The sequence below is a fragment of the Aphidius gifuensis genome, linkage group LG2, assembly GCF_014905175.1.
Source record: "Aphidius gifuensis isolate YNYX2018 linkage group LG2, ASM1490517v1, whole genome shotgun sequence".
NCBI classification, from domain to species: Eukaryota; Metazoa; Arthropoda; class Insecta; order Hymenoptera; family Braconidae; genus Aphidius; species Aphidius gifuensis.
Genome location: NC_057789.1, coordinates 14,490,933 through 14,510,866, shown reverse-complemented (window position 1 = coordinate 14,510,866; position 19,934 = coordinate 14,490,933). Strand labels below are relative to the sequence as shown.

The following is a 19,934-nucleotide window of genomic DNA, read 5'->3' as shown; positions in this document are numbered from 1 at the left end:
ACGAGTGTCATGTAAATACATTACATGGCGGTGCACAACTGATGTTGGCCACCTTGAGGCAACAATACTGGATTGTTGGTGGACGAGTACCAGTCAGAAATTCTATAAAAAAAATTTCCAGATGGTCCAAGGAATATTTACAAAAATATTCGGTCAGGTCTAAGTGGTAACATAAATCTCCATGCATTCAAGTGGGTACAATGGCATTGGTCATTGATGAGAGGCTACCACCAGGTAAATGGGCCTTGGCACAAGTCACTTCGGTGTTTCCTGGAGCTGATGGATTAGTCAGAGCAGTCACTGTGAAAACACAAACTACTGAGTATCAGAGGCCAGTGGCTAAATTGTGAGTGTTACCAATTGAGGTCACACAGACATGAGTTGCCAATTACATTGTCGAGGGGGGAGAATGTTAACGCAAAAGATCACTGTGGGATAGCAGCACCTGCCGGCCAGCTTGGTTTTTGACGTCACACCAGTGCTTGGATACACCGCGCGCAGGCGTGACTTTGCTTGCTGGATTCGTGTATTCTCGGATGGATTCGAGAATGTTCGGCTCCTTCTCCAACTGGATCGCTCACTGGACTATGAGCCACACAACGCTTTTTATGACGATAGACTTAACATCTATATAAATTCACTGTATATATACTTGGTGCATACAACAACAAGTAGATTTTGAGGTTATTTCAAGAGATTGCAAAAGATTATTTTTATTCATTAAAACACCTTGTGTTTCACAATTTTAATTCGTTTTACACTTCATTTCCTCGCGTCAATAGAAGTCAAAAAAAAAAAAAATGTCATGTGCCAGTACTGCCACTACAAGAAATAGCATTTTGCTATAAAATTTTTATTAAAGGAATAGCCCAAGAATTTTTCCATTTTTATGCCCATTTTTTACAAAATATTTTATAGATTCAACATTCCGTTAAAAACTCCTGTCTCCGAATCAAGGTAATAATCTTCTTGAAAATGGACTTGTTTGCTATGAAATAAGGCACATTCTTTTTAATTCAAAGAAATAAATTTTCAAAAACTCTGTGTCTGAATCTGGAAGAAAATCTTTTTTTACAGTTAATTTACTCAATATTCTATCACATATGATTGTAAGTTTCTCAGTAAATTCTAATACTGAACTGGTTACATAAATATTTACAAAAGCTAACCGTACCTTTTTTATTCAAATAATGTATATGCGGCTGCTGCTTCAACCCTATAATTACGTCTACTACTTTTTGCTCTTGTGTGAGGGAAATATTGAAAAAAAAAAGATAGTCAAGTTCCCCAAGGTGCACCCTAAGTGTTGCGTAGGATTTTTTATTTTTTTTTGGACTTGAAATTCACGTGGACCTAGCCATATATATCTGACGTTTTCTAAATAAACACTATCACATATGATTCAGCGCAGCGAATGATTTTACAATTTTGAAATTCATTATTTTTAAATGATTGACACTGACCAATTTTAACTTTTTGTTCAATACAGAGCATTAATGTCTATGAAAAAATTCGATATTTCCGAAGGATTTTTTTTGATCAATGTAGTAATAGTCTTCTTTCACATGCCCACCAGGGAACCCGGCAATCTTGAACTGATTTTGATGTGCAGTGTACTACAGCCCCAAACGATCCTCAATATGAATGTATTTGGACTTCTGCACTTGACAGCACAGATAATTCAAGAATGTTTATACATAGTCCGAGAATTCATCCAGACATACACAAAAACAGTCTAAGGCACTGGGAGGCTATTCTCGAATTCATACGAGTCGACTCGTTCACACGGATCGAGGTCCGTGGACGGATTTTGCCTTGAGTAGAGATGTGAGATCCGTTCACGGACCTCGGTCCGTGTGAACGAGTCGACTCGTATGAATCCGAGAATAGCCCCCCTGTTCTATCGCGTGTTAAAATCCGTGCTCGGTTACAGGTTATCCTCAGAATAGCTGTGTGAAAACATAATGTTCGATTTGTACGCGAAGGAGATGATCATCTACGATTCTGGAGTTGCCATACTCGACACCGAGTCGTCCTTGACTCAACTTTAACTTCCTAGTGATTCGTATATTGGCACTTTCAGAATCATGCAAGAATTACCTCTTTTGAATACTACTTGAACAATATACTATTTCCGAGAATTTCCATTTTTCAGTAGACCAGAGTTTTTGACGTAATCGTTAGCTCTATGTTAGGTTAATTCGACATATCAATGTCTTTAGTCATTAATCAGTTGTTAACTTGATCAGATCAGAAAACAACTTCAAGTTATCAAAAAAATGTGTTTGTCGAAATATTAGTCTTATTAAAAAACTGAGTGATAAAGATATATTGCAATAGTGAGTTCTAAAAATGTTTTTGTTCTATCGATTTTCAAGTTTTGTCGGTAGTTTTTCGATAATAAAGTTAGTTTTTCAGCGTTTTTTATCTTTAAGAAACCAATTTAACGTGCTTAAATTCACTGAGAGAAATAAAAGATTATTTTCAGGTTATAATTACCTTCCGACGAACCAAGAGACCGATCCAGTAAAATTCTTGTATAAAAACGTTTAAAAAACGAATATTCATGTTATTTTCAGGGTCCGTGTAAAACTTGATAATCAAGTAAAATAATAATTATTATTTCTCCCCGTGAAGCTAACGACGTTTATAAAGGCTATTTGGGACTGTTTCATTGAAAACTGGAGGTTGAACGATGTTCTTTAATATTTTTTTATTGATTCACCTCATATTTAGAACCAGTTATTACTTTAATATTGACTTGAATTTATGTAAAAAAGCTTTAAGAACTTCTGAGAAACATGAGGGCTTGCTAAATATATTGATCGATTCTACATAACAGTCTCTTATATATTGCTTTAGTTGTTTGTCTAAAACTGATATTAAAAAATTCATTGAAATCTGACTCTGTCTATGAATTAATATAATACATGCTTTACATGGATACATTGGTCAAATTAATTAATAATCAACTTAGGAAAAATTGAAATAATTTATAAGCATTTGAATAATAATTTTCTTTTTTTGACAAAAAACGACCTTTCAATTATTTTTTTTTTTTGATCTAAAATTTCTTCCAAAACGTCTTAAGGTCACCTTCATCGAATTTTTTGACATTGTTGAACAAAAAAATATCAGATAACACTGCTAAATGCATTTATTTGCAGTCAGTCCATGATGGTATAAGAATGGCCAAAGAAAACAATTGTCAGCGTTATCCTATATCGTTTTTTCTTTTCTTTGAGAATGCTTGTAAATTTGAACTCTATGAATCCTTCGAGCCTTAAAATCTAACTTTGTTTTCATCTCAGAGGCTGCTCCCATACTCGCTTGATCTACGTCGGTCGTTGTGTTTGATGAACGTTTCGCTGTATACACTCTTGGTTCGATCATCATACCTATAATCCAAGTATATTATTTTTTTTATAAATCATCATGTTAAAATCATCGTGAAAATTTATAATACGTCGATATACTTTGAAAAAAAGTTGCTTTGAAACATTCATTTTCTTCCATAAAATTTAGTCTTCCAACTGAGAAAGAAAGATCAACGAAAGATTGAAAATATTTTTTTTTTTTTAAATTAAATTCTCAAAATAACTATAAATGTGATTGAAAACAGTTCCATAAAAAAAATAAGTTATAGAAAAACTATATTCCCATGCATATTATTTTATCCCTGAACTCAAAACTTATAAACGATATTTAGAGTAATAAAGAATTAGAAAAAAATCCTTTCATAACTCGAATCAAAAATATTACAAGATTTGAATTGAAATAAATTTATTTAGATGTTAGCCCATCTCAATAGAAAAGATTCACTTTCAGAGACGAGTCGATTTTAGTGATATATTGGGCCATCAATAAAGTGATTTTTATGTTCAATGGTTTCATGGAATCAAATCGATTGAGGATTGATTGACGATAGCCGTTTTAATATATGAGCATAACTAAAAATTTTCAGGGGAAACATATTATTGTCTGGAAGTTGCCACTTTGAGGAAATATTACTCTACAGACAAAAAAGAGTGTCTAGATTTAATACATCTATATTTTAATGTATACATATACAGAAGCACATTCACAAAAACTGTTAATAATGAGATTGGGATTTTTCAGCATAATTTACTCGCACTTATGTCATATTTAAAAACTCAATGAGGTACTATTATTATATATTTATAAATGAAATACAGTATGAATACGAAAAACTATGGGGAAAATATATTGGAAAATACATATGTAAAAAGCCATATAAAAATAGAAAGAAGAGTGGCCTAAAATGGACAGGTAGCCCAGGTCAAAAAAAAAAAAAATAAAAAAACATTTTTGAAAAGCTATAATTGAGTCCGGACTTAGTTTGTACTCAGCTACTCAACGAGAAAGAATCGCTCTTGAGAGATCGTAGAGTATAGCTATTGACTAATTAATCCATTCTCATTTGTAACATTGGTACCTTAATCCCAAGTAACACAAACTATCCGTAGATATCTAAACAATATCTCGATTTCAGCTTCGAGTAAGATAGCTTTTAGATATATTAAAAATCTAGATGAAAGATGGCTTTTAGCATATGTTAAAAGTTATCCTTAAAAATCTATTCTCAGGACATCATTCATCTGACATGAGTACGGCGGGTTAGTGTCAGAGACAAAAAAGTCAGCCGACAGATGTTATATTAAGTGATATCATAAGAATGTGTTCCCAAAGTTATCGAATTGATAACTTTTAAACAAATTCAACGGGCTAATAAAAAATTATCTACAATCTAACTTTGAAAGATATCAAAAGACCCGGTAGGGTCTTTGACTCTTTTTTTTCCCCAGCGCGAGAGAAGTTACCGGGTAACTATATGAATAGGTTGCGTGTGCATGACGTCACATTTCTTCATTCATTTGATAACTTCTCAAATATCAATTTTGAATTCAAAGTAAAAATAGTTTCCTGATTAATATTGATGTTTCCCTATCCAATAAGCATACCCTCGAATTTTTCCGGTGAATAATAAAATACATACCCCGTAAATGCCATATCACAGTTTTGACTAAAAAAGATTCTTCAAACTTAAAAATGAGCCGATCCGTCGCGGTCTCTTTCTCTTTTTAACATTGCTGGTCTGATCTCTTCGTCTATCTCTCCGTCTTCTTTCATACATGCATCGTTCCTATCTTTATTTCACTTCAATGCGTACGCTACTTACATACGGATACGCACATCGGATTGGTTCTCTATATACAGGGATGGCATGGTGCGTGTTAGATTTTTTCATTTTTGTTTATAAACAAATAAATAACAATTATTCAAAATTGTGAACCAGAGTTTTCATAAATACACTTTTGTTCTATGTATTCTAAACTTTATTTTAATAATTTTGATTTTAAAAATAAATTTTTCAAATTAGTTGAAAAAATTCAAAACTTAAGATGTTCCCAATAATAGCGTCTAATTAAACAAACGAAGTGAAATAACACCGAAATAAAAATTACTTTTTATATGCAAAAGTGAATTTTTTCCTTTTTCAATAAACAAGAGACCTAAAATAATAAATATATGAGTAGTATATATAAGACAGTTCTGGCTCACAACCCCGCCCCGATGTGCCCCCCTTCACCCCGCGAAACCCGCGACCCCCCGCTGCGATTCGCGGGTGATTTCCCGGAATCCGCGAGTCCTCCCCTCAGGGGGTCTGCGAATTAATTTAATTAGGTCAACTCGCTGCAGGGGGTGCTTGAATTAATTAATTAGGCCAATTAATTAATTAACTAGGTCAGATCGCCACAGGTGGTCCTCCAATTGATTAATTAGGTCGAATCGCCATGGGGGGTCCGATTATTAATCGATTTTTGGAAAATGTTTGTTCTTTGTTCTAAATTTAATGCCATCTAAACTATGAATCTGAGAGCATAAGTTACGAGGGTTAATATAATCTTTAGATATTTCTCTATCATGTTTTATTTCTTTAAAACGGATAAGCATTCAAATAAAAAAAAGACAGACGTTTATACAAAAATTTTTTCAATGGTGCAAAAAATGGCGCCAGCAATAACTTATAAAAAAAATCAAGATAGAGACTTCGTTTGAGGCTCAAAAAATGCGTCTACAGAAACTCTAGAGCCCGCATTACGGACTTTTTCCGCCATGAGCGATAGTTTTCGAACCAAAAAAAAAAAAAACCTTAAAATTAAAAAAAAAAAAAAAAGACTTTTTTTTTTTTCTCAAAAAGTATGCAACATAGAGCAAAAATTTTTTGAAAAGCACTAGATCATATAAAGGAGCTACTTTTGAGCCTAATACAAAGTCTCTATGATTATAATAACTCCAAATATGGTGGTTCGAAAAAAAACGAAAAACGGCGCTAACAATAACTCGTAAAAAAATCAAAATAGAGACTGCGTTTTCGGCTCAAAAAATGCCTCTTGTAGGTGGGTGAAAGGTATTAGAAAGACGCTTCCTGGAAGCCTAACATAACCTCGCTACGATTATGCTATCCAGAGATATCATGTAATATCGTGTGAAAATCGAATAGCGAAAAAACTATAAATTTGATAAGTCTCGATAGGATTATCGGAAAGACTTCATTCTAGGCTTAAAAAAAGCGTTTTTGAAACTCTAGAGCCGCGTTCAAAAACCACTCTTCTAGGCATTATTGTTTTTCGCGAAAATAATAAAAAATAAAGTTTTGAATCAAATTCTGGCATATCAGGAACTCTCTCATTATCTCGTACGATCGCATTCAAATTTGAACGTGATCGTATCATAATGAGTTCATGTTTCGCATTGACAATTATTTTTTGATAATCTTCAGCAAAGCCAAAAATTATATTTAATGGAACGCATATATCAAAATATCCATCATCATTTATCAATTTCATACCATTTTGATTTATCCACCCTGCATTTTCATAATTCATTCTTGAACTTAATGACAAATAATTTTTCATTGTAGATGTTATACCAACATTCTTTGATTTATCAATTAAAACTCCATTTAATTCATAACGCATTTCATCAAACAAAAAACACATAGCATTATTTACTAACGTTAAAGAAAAAATATGGGCAAGTGGATCTTCTGCATTTGCAGCAGCATGTTGTTGCGTTAATTTTCCACTCATACGTATATAGCTTTTTGATGGTAGAACAAACAAATCTTGATTCTGTATTGATATTCTTATTTGATCACTATTATCGAAGCTGGTTGATCCAAATGACTGATGAGCATGTAGCTCATAGTTGGATATTTCATTGTTAAATTGAACTTGGGCGTTTATATCGAAAATATTTTCATCACTCATTTTGACGTGTAAAACAATTAAGACAAGTTATATTTATCCAATTAAAGTTCCAAAATTTTTTTTCACTTTTAGACCTAGACTCTGCAGGTAATTTATATTCTGAGGTGTCAACTTCTTGACTGCTCGATTCAGACTGACTGGAGGTGTCCATGATTTGCTGCTTTTATACGATGCCCCACGTTTTATAGCGCGTGAATTGAAGCAAATTCCCATTCCTATGATTTTACGTGTAACGTAATGGTTATTGTTTCACCACGGAAATTTACTAATTTTCCGTTTTGATCAACAATTTTTAGTTGTAAATGATCAATTGTTTTAACGGTAATTGGTAAATAGATTGGATTAGCTGGTACTTCAATTATTTTATAACCAGGTGGTACAGCAGGAAAAAAGTTATATATTGTATGAACTTTTTGTTGATTCACGTAAGCTCCTGTTGTAATGTTGCACTCGATTCTCAATGTATTCACTTTTAAAATATTAATCGGGTAGTTTGATTCATATTTTGTATCTGCCCTCAATAGTCTAGGTGTAAATCCTAGTAAACGTGCTGGTGATTTTGGTTTTACAAAATCAATATCTCTTTCACTTGTTATATATGAATGTAAAGTATTTTTATTATATGTAATTTTGATTCCATATTCTTCTAAGTAAGCAGCTAAATCATCTATTTCATAACTTCCAGTTGGTATTTCAATTTTATCAAAACCGTTAAAATATGAAATTATATTATTTTCATGATCGATATTTGGCAATGAATTAAATGATAAAAATGAAATTAGTGCTAATGAATAATTTTTTTCACTTGATAATTGTATTGGTGGAAAGTAATCAGTTTCTAAGACTGAAGATTTACCTGTGAGAGTTAAAGTAAATGTATCGTTCATTCTCAAGGTTGATAAATAACTAATTGCAAATTTTTTTTTCCTCTGCTTTTATAGTTTTCCAGTGAGAAATGCAAGACATAAATGTCCACAATTATACGTATTCCAATCTTGATAACGTTTATGATTATAATTGATGCTACCAACATTAAGATAACTGACAAGATCTTTCGGTGGTTGTAAGTTGCCAAAACTATCAAAGTATATTGCGGAATTTTTATTGAGTTTTTTATATGCTACCCAATGTGTTCCAGGATTCCTTTTATCATCTAAATTAATGATTCCACACTCTTGTTCCCATGGTCCATCTTTTGGCATATCATTTCGCATAAAAACTCCACGGAAATTAGCAATTTTTGATTGTTTAGCGAATTTTAATAAATCACCGTCAGTTAAAGCTCTTTGTGGTAGCATCAGTTGAAGTTTTTTGAAGAGAGATAAAGTCCCATACCGCTTTTATGTGGTGTTAAATAAAGTCCTTTTCCTATGGCAATTGATTCCATCATTTTATTTTGTCGCTTATTTTCATTTAATTGTTCTTTACTTGTCTTTACTGCATTGATAGCTTTGACAACACCAGATGCTCCACCAACTAACCCACCCAATGCTGATATAGCTGAGAAAATCGGGATTAAAAGCGGTAGAGCACCACCGATATGTTTAGCAACTGGTAAAACTCTAGGTACTGTAATAGCTTTCTTGCCACCATTTTTTTTAATAGCTGCTCTCGCACCGTTTATTGCTGATTTAATTGCAACTGATGAATTATTTGATCCCTTCATTGCTTGTTTTGCTGCTTGTACGATTTTTGAAAATGATATTTTCTTGATATTCTTCTTTTTAACAGTGCGATTTTTATTTTTCATTAATTTTCCACCGGTCTTCTTTTTTGTTTTTTCATTTTTGAGCGAAGTTGGAAGTTTTCTTTTCGTACATTTCTTTTTTTCTTTAAAACAACCCATACCAAATTTTGATTTTATTTTCATTGCTCCAGTAACGAATGTAGCTGCTGCTCTCTCACTTAAACTTGCGTCTTTAGAAAAAATACGTTTAGCTGCTTCACGAGCTAAAATATCATCAGCTGCGTTTCTTGCCTTAATGTCGTTGCGATTTTTCGAATATGCAATATCGTGATTTTTACAGGCTGCGTCCAAAGGATTAATTCCCGGATCTCCTCTTGCTAAACGTTTTTCTAACTTGGTACCTGGTCCACAATATGAATAACCAGGCAGATGGAGCTCGAATGGTAACTTGTTAATTATTTTATTGAGTATTCCTTTTCCACAACGTTTTTTGTTCTTTTTCTTTTTTGATGTATGCTCAATCATAGCTTATAACAGACTGATTTGCTTTGGTATAAAACGGTTGAATTTATATGATTTGAGCTCAGTGCTCATCACGATGGAATACCAGAAACAAGCTCTAAAATAACCAGTTATAAACTTTGATATAATTACATCGAAAAGTGGTAATGGTTTAAAAGAAAAACGACATGGTGATTTACTACCAAATACAATAAGATGTGCGATAATTGGAGGAAGTTATTGTGGTAAAACGAACGCTTTAATGAGTTTAATTGTTGATCCAAAAGGTTTACGATTTGCAAATATTTATATTTATAGTAAATCATTATACCAACCAAAATATCAATTTTTAGAAAAGTTACTAGAACCACTTGAAGAAATTAAATTATTATAAATTTTCAGACAACGATCAAGTTGTACCAGTTGACGAAGCAAAACCAAATTCTTTGTTTATATTTGACGACGTTGCAACTGAAAAGCAGGACCATATAAAAGCATTTTTTTGTATGGGAAGGCACAAAGCTGTTGATTCTTTTTATTTATGTCAATCATATGCACGAATACCAAAACATTTAATACGTGATAATATCAATTTTTTAATAGTCTTCCCACAAGATGATACAAATTTAAAGCATATACATCACGATCACGTTAATATTGATATGGAGTATAGTAAATTCCGGCAGATGTGTGTGGATTGTTGGAAAGAAAAATATTGCTTCCTGTGTATCGATAAAGATAGAGATATAGAAAAAGGGAGATACAGAAAAAATTTTGACTGCTTTATAACTATAAATAACAAAACAATTTGTTAAATTTTCTCAGTTAATTGTAAAATCGCAAAGGATCAACATGCCTCTTTGTGAGCAAGAACTAGTTGATGAAACAAAATTTTTAAGTGAAATTGAAAAAGTACAAGACGTTATTCGGAAAAAATATCAATTGATAAAATTAGGGAAAGAAAATATATCAGAAGTTGCGAATGAATATCTTAAACCTGTTGTCACACCGCTCAACAAATTAGCTGCACAACTGCCAACAACAACAACGATCAACAAAAAATCATTAATTGATGATAAATCATTTCCGGATAAAAAAAATACGAATGATGAAAAAAATAATTCAACACATGAGGACAATTATAGTACTTCTGATATTGAAGAATCAGTTTATGAACAAGAAGGTGAATATGATACTGCTGATGAAGGTGAGGAAACATTTGTGGAAGAATCAAATAAAGATTTAATAAATGATTACTTAGGAAAAATCAATAGTATACAGTGGGATAAAGATTATGGTGTAAAAAAAGTGAAATCTGATTACAAAATTGGAAATGCAAAAATATTCTTTAACGATGATGAATTAAATATTTTTGATACATCTTACAAAATAACACCAGGATTAATGGAATTATTATTTATGAAGTCACCAGACAGAAGAACTATCACTGATATTGATGAAAAAAATTATAATGAAATTATTAATAATACAAACGCACATCATCAATATCATAGATCTAATATGCCAATAAAAAATTCAGCATCTCGAAAATACATTGGTTTTATTGCACCTCATAAGAATAATGATAATAAGCATTATGGTACTGGATTATTACCAACGGTTATGACTCTTAGAAAAAATAATCCAAGTAGAGTCAATTATATCTATTGGGACGATCCGAATGAACTTGTTGATCGATTACGATTATTAGTAGCATCAAGAGCAGCTGGTAATCCGAATCATGATAATGAGATCATGTCAATTATTGAAGAGTTGAGAGAATGTGGATTAATATATTAATATAAAAAATCAGTCTGTATACATCCGTCAGTGAACTATGACTGATTATAAAAGAGACGTTGTGCGTGAGTTACACGCTCCAGCAACAAAAATTTTTTACGACGTAAAGTTGATATTCGTGATAAGGATGAAACGTGGCAAGCTGATCTTGTTGAAATGATTGAACATTCAAAGATCAATTCTGGATATAATTCTATTTCAACAGTCATTGATATTTTCTCAAAATTCAGCTGGGCTGTTGGACTCAAAAATAAAACTGGAAAAGAGGTAACAGCAGCAATAGAATTAATATTCAAAAAAGGTTGAGTATGCAAAAATCTTCATGTGGATCAAGGAAAAGAATTTTATAATTCAACATTCAAAACAATGTTAAAAAAATATAACGTTCATATGTATTCAACATTTACTCATTTGAAAGCATCAATAGTTGAACGGTTCAATAGAACACTAAAAAACAAAATGTTTTTTGAATTTAGCATGCAAGGAAATTATAAATGGTTGAAATTGCTGCCAGAATTAATTAAAAAATATAATAATACAAAACATCGCACAATTAAAATGAAACCAGTTGAAGTTGTTGGTAAAAATATTAAAATATTAAAACAAACTGTATTTAAGAGTTTAAATCATTGTCGAGTTAAAATCAATTTAAAATTAAATCAACATGTAAGAATAAGTAAATATAAGCATGTCTTTGATAAAGGATATAAACCAAATTGGACAAACGAAATATTCACAATTACTAAAATTAATAAAACATCACCTGTAACGTATAAGCTTAAAGACTATCAAGGAAATCCAATACAAGGAAGCTTTTATACTGAAGAGCTACAAAAAGTTCGACATTCTGACATTTATTTGATTGAAAAAGTTTTGAAAAGACGAGGGAATCAAATGTATGTTAAATATCTTGGATTTGACAATAGTCATAATCAATGGATAGATAATCAATAAACTATTGTAAAAAAAATCGATTAATTTAGTGTATTTATTTTAATTATATTTAAATTTATTTATTTACATCATTTAAACATGTACTTTTCACATCATTCAAACTTTCAATACGTACTTTTATTCTAACACACATTCGTTCAACAGGTATATATCCTCAAGGCAGATCGTCAGTTTCACCATTCATTAACTGACGTTTATCATCTTTCCAACTTGAGGTTATTATTTTAGTCGTTACTTTATGTTTATAAAATTTTAGAACACGGTAAACTCTAGTAATAATCATCCTTGAAGAACAGTATTGTTTCAAATTTCTAATGAGCAACATAATTCTTTTTATTATCTAGAGTTGCTAACAATTTTGGAGTTTTACTTGTTTCAAGAGTTTGTTTTTACGTATTGGTGCTAGTGAAAAATCTTTATATATTTTTTAATTATTGTGGAACAAAATGGAAAAGTCATTAATATTTTTCAAAAAAAATAAAATGACTTATGGAGGTTATGATTACCTGAAATCGAAAAACAAAAATAATAAAATTTATTGGGATTGTGTTAAACGACGGAGAGAAAACTGTAGAGCGAGAGCAATAACAGTTACAGATGAGAATAATAAACTTATTCTAATAAATGGAAAGCTCACTGATCATAAATGCCAGCAACCAGATCATTCTACAGCAACAATAACAACAACAGAATTATTATTTGGAAAAAAGCGAATTTCCACAAAAACTAAAACACTTACAATCTAAAGAGCAATGCATACAATCAACACAACTGGATAAAATAGAAATATTAGATGATAATAATGAAGATGGGAAGGAAATTTTTAGAGATAATATTCTCAGGAAATATCAACACTTTCATAAAATGGGAATCGAAATCCCAAAACACTTTAATAATATTCAACAATTTAAACATGCAGAAAATAATAAAAATTCGAATTTATCATATGAAAATAATCAATGTGAAAATGAAAGTGATCTAATCTGTTCTATCAGTGATAATAATGAAAATGATAATGATAATAAGAACTTACTTCCAGATTATTTACTGCAACAAAATCATAATACATTGTGCTCAAATCTAATATACTCTGATGATCCAAATGAGCTCGTTCATCATTTGCGAATACTAATCGAATCTAGTAATAGTAGACGAAGTTATGATGATGAAATATCATCAATAATCAATGAGTTAAGGAGAGCTGATATTATTTATTAAAAGATTTATCAAAATTTTCTGTTAAATTAATGGAGCAATATATTGTTAATTCATGAGATAAAAATTGTAAATTGAAAGAATCAATAAAAGTTAATTCTTGTAATGATAAGGACTTGATCAATTTATTCAATATTTCCATTCTAATAATAATAATAATCATCATCATCATCATCGACATGTAGGGATATAAGTCAAGTTAAATTGTTCAATATTAAAATGTTTGTTTATTATGTTAGTTGATATTATTATTAATATAAATTCATAAATCCACGACATTCGGGATATATTTAGAACATTCGAGACATTCGGGACAAATTCGGAACATTCAAGACATATTCGGGACAAATTCGGGACATATTCAGGACAAATTCGGGACAAATTCGGGACAGATCATGAATTAATTGTAACTAATCGTTTTAATTAAATAAAAAACAAACGAAAATAATTTGCTTTATTATACGATATGTATGCTAATTTTGCAGAGTCTTACTATGGTTCAAAAATAGATTTAGTAACAAAAGATAGTTTTATTACAAAATCTCCATTAATTGTTATTGATTGTAGTAAACAAAATGAGTTTTTGAAGACTGGTGCTGTAGATGTACGTTTAGAATTTAAATCGAAAGAAAACTTTCCTCAAGGAACGACAGCATATTGCTTAATTTTACATGATAAAATAATTGAATATAGACCAATAAGTGGAATAGTACATAAATTAACATAAATTAATTGTAACTAATGGTTTTAATTAAATAAAAAAACAAACGAAAATAATTTGATTTAGTGTATTTATTTATTTATTTACATTTCCTCATCATCATCACCGAAATCACGTAGATTATATGTACTATCATCTAATATTACATCTTGGTTATTTTCACCATCGAGAACCATGGAAAAGTTATTTTTTAGTTAACAAATTTGTTTTTATTATTTTATTATACAATCTAAATCTTTATTTTTTTTTTATATCTTATATTTAAAGGAAGGAAGGATAATTCTAAAAAAATTAACAACTTTAAAAGAATTTGGTTTTGCATCATTTATTCATTAAAAAAATTCAATTCTCCGTTGTCAGTTCCTTCTTTACATTTCAAACAATCTTTTTCTAGTACATAATAAGATATTCCAACTTCATCTTCACAATCATTTTGTATTGGATGTTTTTTACATCGTTTTAATTTTGAAATTGTTGGATTTGAACGTTGTTATACTGATAATTTCTCCCAAATTTCATCAATTTGATGTGATGCAAATTTTATAATAGCCATCACTGGAAGTGTAGCAATATCTTTTTGTGTCAAGTCAGTTATATTTTCAACTGCACAAAAATGTAAAATGGATTTTTTCATGTTGGCTCTTGTTGAAAATTTTTTAATATACCAGTATTTGTATCTCTGTGCATTTTCATATGCACATTTGTAAGAACTGCATAAAGGATGTGAATTCACATGTCGTATTGCTGGATGTTCCATCTCTAATATTTTTATATCTGGACATCCCAAGTCTTCCAAATTAAAAATTGTCATTGGATTAAAACGTAAAATAAATGTTAACCATTTTTTTCTATCTTCACCTTTGACAAATAAATAATTAAACTTTCCAACTAATTCTTCAATGATTATTGTTGATACGTTATTATATTGATCATAACCAGCTTCCCAAGATATCCCATGATAATTTTTTTCACAATTATTCACAGTTTTTTTATATTCTTCTGTTAGATGTGATTTTTCACAAGGTGGTTTGAATATTTTTATAGTTGGTGAAGATCTTGAATTTATTGGTTGGATAACTAACTCTTTTACAACAAATAAACCTTGAGCTTCTTGAAATCCTTGAAAATCAATGAATGCTGACATTTTGTTTTAATATATCAACTCAATTCAACTCGACTGTATAGTGACCAGTTCTGAACTGATGATATTTCTTTTATACCTCTGGATATCCACTCCCTTCTTTTTCCATCCCTTCCACTTCCTATTTACCCCCTCCACAACTTATTTTATAAACATCATATAGATGATGAAATAATGGAACTATTTACAATACTTTCTGTAATTTGTCTTGATGATGCAAGAGTTAAGGTTCCAACTTATAAAATGATTGATCCTCAGTTCAAACCATCATCAAGACAAATTTTTTTTTTTTTTAATTCCATCAACATTGTTTTTATATGAATAAAAAAATATTCCTTCGAGCCGGTTTCGAACCAGCGACCTCTGGATGTCTCTCATATTTTAATCAAACCAATTACAGTCCATCGCTTCTACCAACTGAGCTATCGAAGGCAATTTAGTTTTTCATTAAATAATATTTGAAGGAATATTCTTTTACCGACAGGGAATAGCATAATCTTTTGTTTGTTTCAGAGGATAGCGTGCCAAACTCTCATGCCAAAGGTCCAAGTTCAAATCCCAGTTGGGGAAAATATTTTTTTTCCATTAATAATAATAATGACACAAGATGGCGTCTTTCAAAAACCAAAGATGACATTAAAAAAAATCCAATATGGCGTCTTACAAAAAAGCAATATGGCGTCTTATAAAAAAAATGGGACCCCGGGAATTTCAAAGTTTCAAAAATTTATAATGGCGTCTTATAGAAAAACAAATATGGCGTCTTATAGAAAAACCAATATGGCGTCTAATGAAAAATACCAATATGGCGTCTAATGAAAAATCGGACCCCCCATGGCGATTCGACCTAATTAATCAATTGGAGGACCCCCTGTGGCGATCTGACCTAGTTAATTAATTAATTGACCTAATTAATTAATTCAAGGACCCCCTGCAGCGATTTGACCTAATTAAATTAATTCGCGGACCCCCTGGGGGAGGACTCGCGGATTCCGGGAAATCACCCGCGAATCGCAGCGGGTGGGTGAGCCAGAACTGTCTTATATATACTACTGATATGAATAAAAAATTAAGCACTTTTTTAAAAACTATAAAATCAAATTTATAAACTTCCGTCAGAAAACTGCCTAATTGTTTTATAAATATGAGCGAAAACGCCAATTGAGGACGTCAGTTTGGGTGACTTATCCTCAGAACTTCTTGAAATTTTGACATGATATAGTCCTCGATAATAAAAAAACCTACGTATTTTTTTTTTATTTTTTCGTCCATTATTTTAGCAGTTATTGTATGGGGCATTTTATCAAAATTGGAATTTTTTTTTTTTTTGCTTCTTTTATTTAGTTTTTTGTCGGTGAATGAAAATATTAGGCGCTACAGTTTTTATCATTATATTATTATTATACCATGTATCGAATTGGGCCTAATTTTTTTTTAAATTTTTTTTTATCCAGCAAATTATTCAACTTTATACTTCAAAATTTTGACATTCTTTCGGATATTTTACGTCTTTTGCTTATTAAAGGTATGATGAATAGACAGGTATTTCAAAATTGAGGCTTTTTGGCGACATTAATTGTAAATTTATGTTTTGTTTTTATTTCACTTATATTGTCTAAATTATTAATAAATTATATTTGTAATACGTCTACTTTAAATTGACCGTGAATACCATAATAAATAATAAATAATATTCGAATACTTATTTTCTGGAATATAAAAATTTAAACGTGTATATATACTATATATGTACGTTTTGAATAAAAGAAAAAAGAAACAAATTCTGCTATACCATCAATGATAAATAACTAATACATGCGGCTGCATATACACACATATATGCATGTAAAAAAGAAATTCAGGAGTAGGGATATGCGCGGGGTATGCGCAACGTATCCGAAGAAATTAGACATTCTAGCTTGAAAATTTATTTTTTCGTAAGATTTAATACCTGGCTTCTACTGACTCTTATATCTTTTATATTATTTGTTGGAAAAAATCGAGAGTAGGCTCATTGAAAAGAGAGGCATCGATATACATACTGAAACTGTTCTTATTTTTTTTTTTTAACAAATAATTAGAACGAGATTTGATAAATTAAAAACGACGACGTCACGGACCACTGACTTAAAATACTTATACCCGGTAAAGAGTCTCGCTTTTTAAAAATTGAGGCGAGACTCTACCGAGTCTCTTGATATAAAGAAATATCATTTTTCATGTGAAATTTCCTCAGCTTTTCAAAAAAATTATTACTTTTTTTTTTTGACGTTTATAACACTTTGCAAATCCAGTTTTTCGCAGAAAAAGCTGTTTTAGTTGCGTTGCCTCATAATTGACAAGTTTAAAAATTATTTTTTCAAAAAGCTGTGAAAATTTTACAAAAGATATGTAAAAATCGAGTTGGGTTCTCGAAAAATTTGAAAATTTGAGAAAAACTTCTTGATATATAGATGAACAATGTTGCCACTGACAAGTTTTTCAAATCTAAAATTTCCTCGACACTTTTTTATCTTGAAGTTTGAAAAACGTATTTTCCGACCAGCATTACTTAATAAATTAATAAAAAAAAACAATACAAGTAAATATTATTTTTCAAGTTATTTTAATTATCGCTAGGCTATAACAAAACTATATGCCAAGTTTCAAGTCGATTCATTCATTATTAACAAAGTTATGACGAGTTAGACCCGGAAAAATAATGTTTTTTTCGAAAAAAAAAATATTAAACTTTATTTTTTAATTGGTTAAATAATTTTAATTGAATATAATTTATTCAAAAGGAAATGTCATTTTTGATTTTTCACATGAAGGTATTTTTTTTTTTTTTTTTCAAATCATTTTGAAATTTTCGTCAATTCAACTTGAACAACGTTACGTTTTATAGGCCTCCGAGCGCTCAGCGTGTTATAGAATCCGGACCCTCAATTATCTCATAAAATAGTTGAAACACAGCTATCAAATGATTTTAGTCAGCCAGCAAAGAAATGAATGCTGATAACATTGATGATGATGCAACATTGACCGGAAACAGTTAATAAAGCTATGACATTGATGATGACAAACGAGCAAGCCGAAGGCACAACCTGGCTCATTTCCTACCCTCATTTAAAAATATTATTGCATGACTAAAATCTGTTGTTTTTTCCAGATGGTGTTGTTACAATTAATGCATCTAATTACTTACTGTTTACTATTGCACTGATTGAAAGTCGCATTAAGCTGTCGTTGCAAAAGGCTGGAAATCGTATGGATGCACGTGGAAGAGCACAAAAATAGTCCTTTTCAATTACTTACAATTGTAAGTACTCAAAGACTGATATATATTAATATTTTTCTTTGTTTAATATATTTTGTCTTATATATAAATATATACTTATACTTCGTTAAATACGTATTTTTTTATATATATTTTACATATATGATTTTTGTTCTGATAAGGCAAAACAATCATCAAAACATATGCCAAAAATTGTTAAAATTAAAAAGTACCTGCCATTTTTTTTACAAATAAATAAAGGTTTGATATGATTTTTTATTATTAGAGGCCCTATATTTTATCATAGAAATAAATTGCCAGTACAAATGAGCGCCCAGAAACGACAAACTAAAATAATCGCAATTATTTTTAATTTTTTTTATATTTTATGATTACCTTTCTTTACAGAAACCTGACATCATGTCAAAAAAATAATAATCATATCTTCTAAACTATTCAAGATAGAGAGTTTGAAATAGGCTTAAATTAAAGTTATTGAAAAGATCTACAGCCAAGGATATGAAAGAAAAAATTTTGATTATTAGTTAATTAATTTTTGATAAAAGTAGATAATGAAAAAATTTTAAACTCGAAATATTAAGAAAACTAAGAACAAATCATGGATGCAATTTTTCGCCAGGATGGTTTTTTTTTTAAACTCTACAAGATTACGATTTTTTTTTTTTTATTGTTGCTAGAAATTTGTTAATTAACAAAATATCAGAATTTGTGTTTTTTTAGACACTTCATAACTTTTTTAAAAATTATCTCACAGAGTTCTATTTGGTCTTAAAATTTTCCTCATCAAAATCTCTACAGTCAAGGCTATATTTGAAAATATTAAAACAACCCATTTTCAATTGTAAGACGATTGTTTATAATACAAGGGTTACGCTGCGCCTCCGGCGCGTCGTTGTATATAATATTATGTATATGATTATTAATACTATTTTCTTTATCATAATTGTAATTTTTATTAATTACGTGAAGTACTTTTCTTATTTTTCATTTCCATGAATTACTATATTTATTTCAAGTTTATAATCAATATTATAATTATCGTGATGAACAAAAATATCATTTGATCAAATTATAAACAATCATTAAATCATTTTAGTGGCATCGTTGCCCAATCAAAGTATTGAAGTCATATTACAGCTTTTTATAAAGTCGATTGTATTATTATCTTTGATAAAAAAATATAATTAGCAATTACACGTAGTAACCGCACGCTAACTTTTTCTATTTATGTTTACTTATTTATATAAATATTTATATTTTATACAATATTCAAATCTATATATTATTTCAATTAAGTAATATTGATAAATATGATGACGTTCTGGATAAACGTAGTAACC

At 30.2% G+C, this 19,934-nt stretch overlaps 2 protein-coding genes across 7 annotated transcripts in view; both read right to left on the bottom strand.

Moving 5' to 3' along the window:
- Positions 1–2,696: 2,696 nt before the first annotated feature.
- LOC122849108 (octopamine receptor beta-2R) overlaps positions 2,697–19,934 on the bottom strand; it is a 78,226-nt gene continuing 60,988 nt past the window's right edge. For all 6 annotated transcript variants that reach the window (XM_044147703.1, XM_044147702.1, XM_044147699.1 and 3 more), the window contains one exon: positions 2,697–3,398. In XM_044147703.1, the coding sequence (XP_044003638.1) occupies positions 3,308–3,398 (91 nt within the window). In that variant the 3' untranslated portion in view covers positions 2,697–3,307. The remainder of the gene's footprint in view (positions 3,399–19,934) is intronic.
- LOC122849130 lies at positions 14,502–19,566 on the bottom strand. The gene is made up of 2 exons (XM_044147727.1): positions 16,261–19,566; positions 14,502–16,200 (listed from the first exon to the last, which is right to left on the bottom strand). Exon 2 carries the CDS (start codon positions 15,315–15,317, stop codon positions 14,664–14,666), a length of 654 nt encoding a protein of 217 aa, XP_044003662.1. The 5' UTR covers positions 15,318–16,200; positions 16,261–19,566; the 3' UTR covers positions 14,502–14,663.

What these genes read in the sequence shown, in the direction of transcription:
- LOC122849130 (XM_044147727.1), bottom strand. Translation starts at nt 15,317, where the DNA reads ATGTCAGCATTCATTGATTTTCAAGGATTTCAAGAAGCTCAAGGTTTA.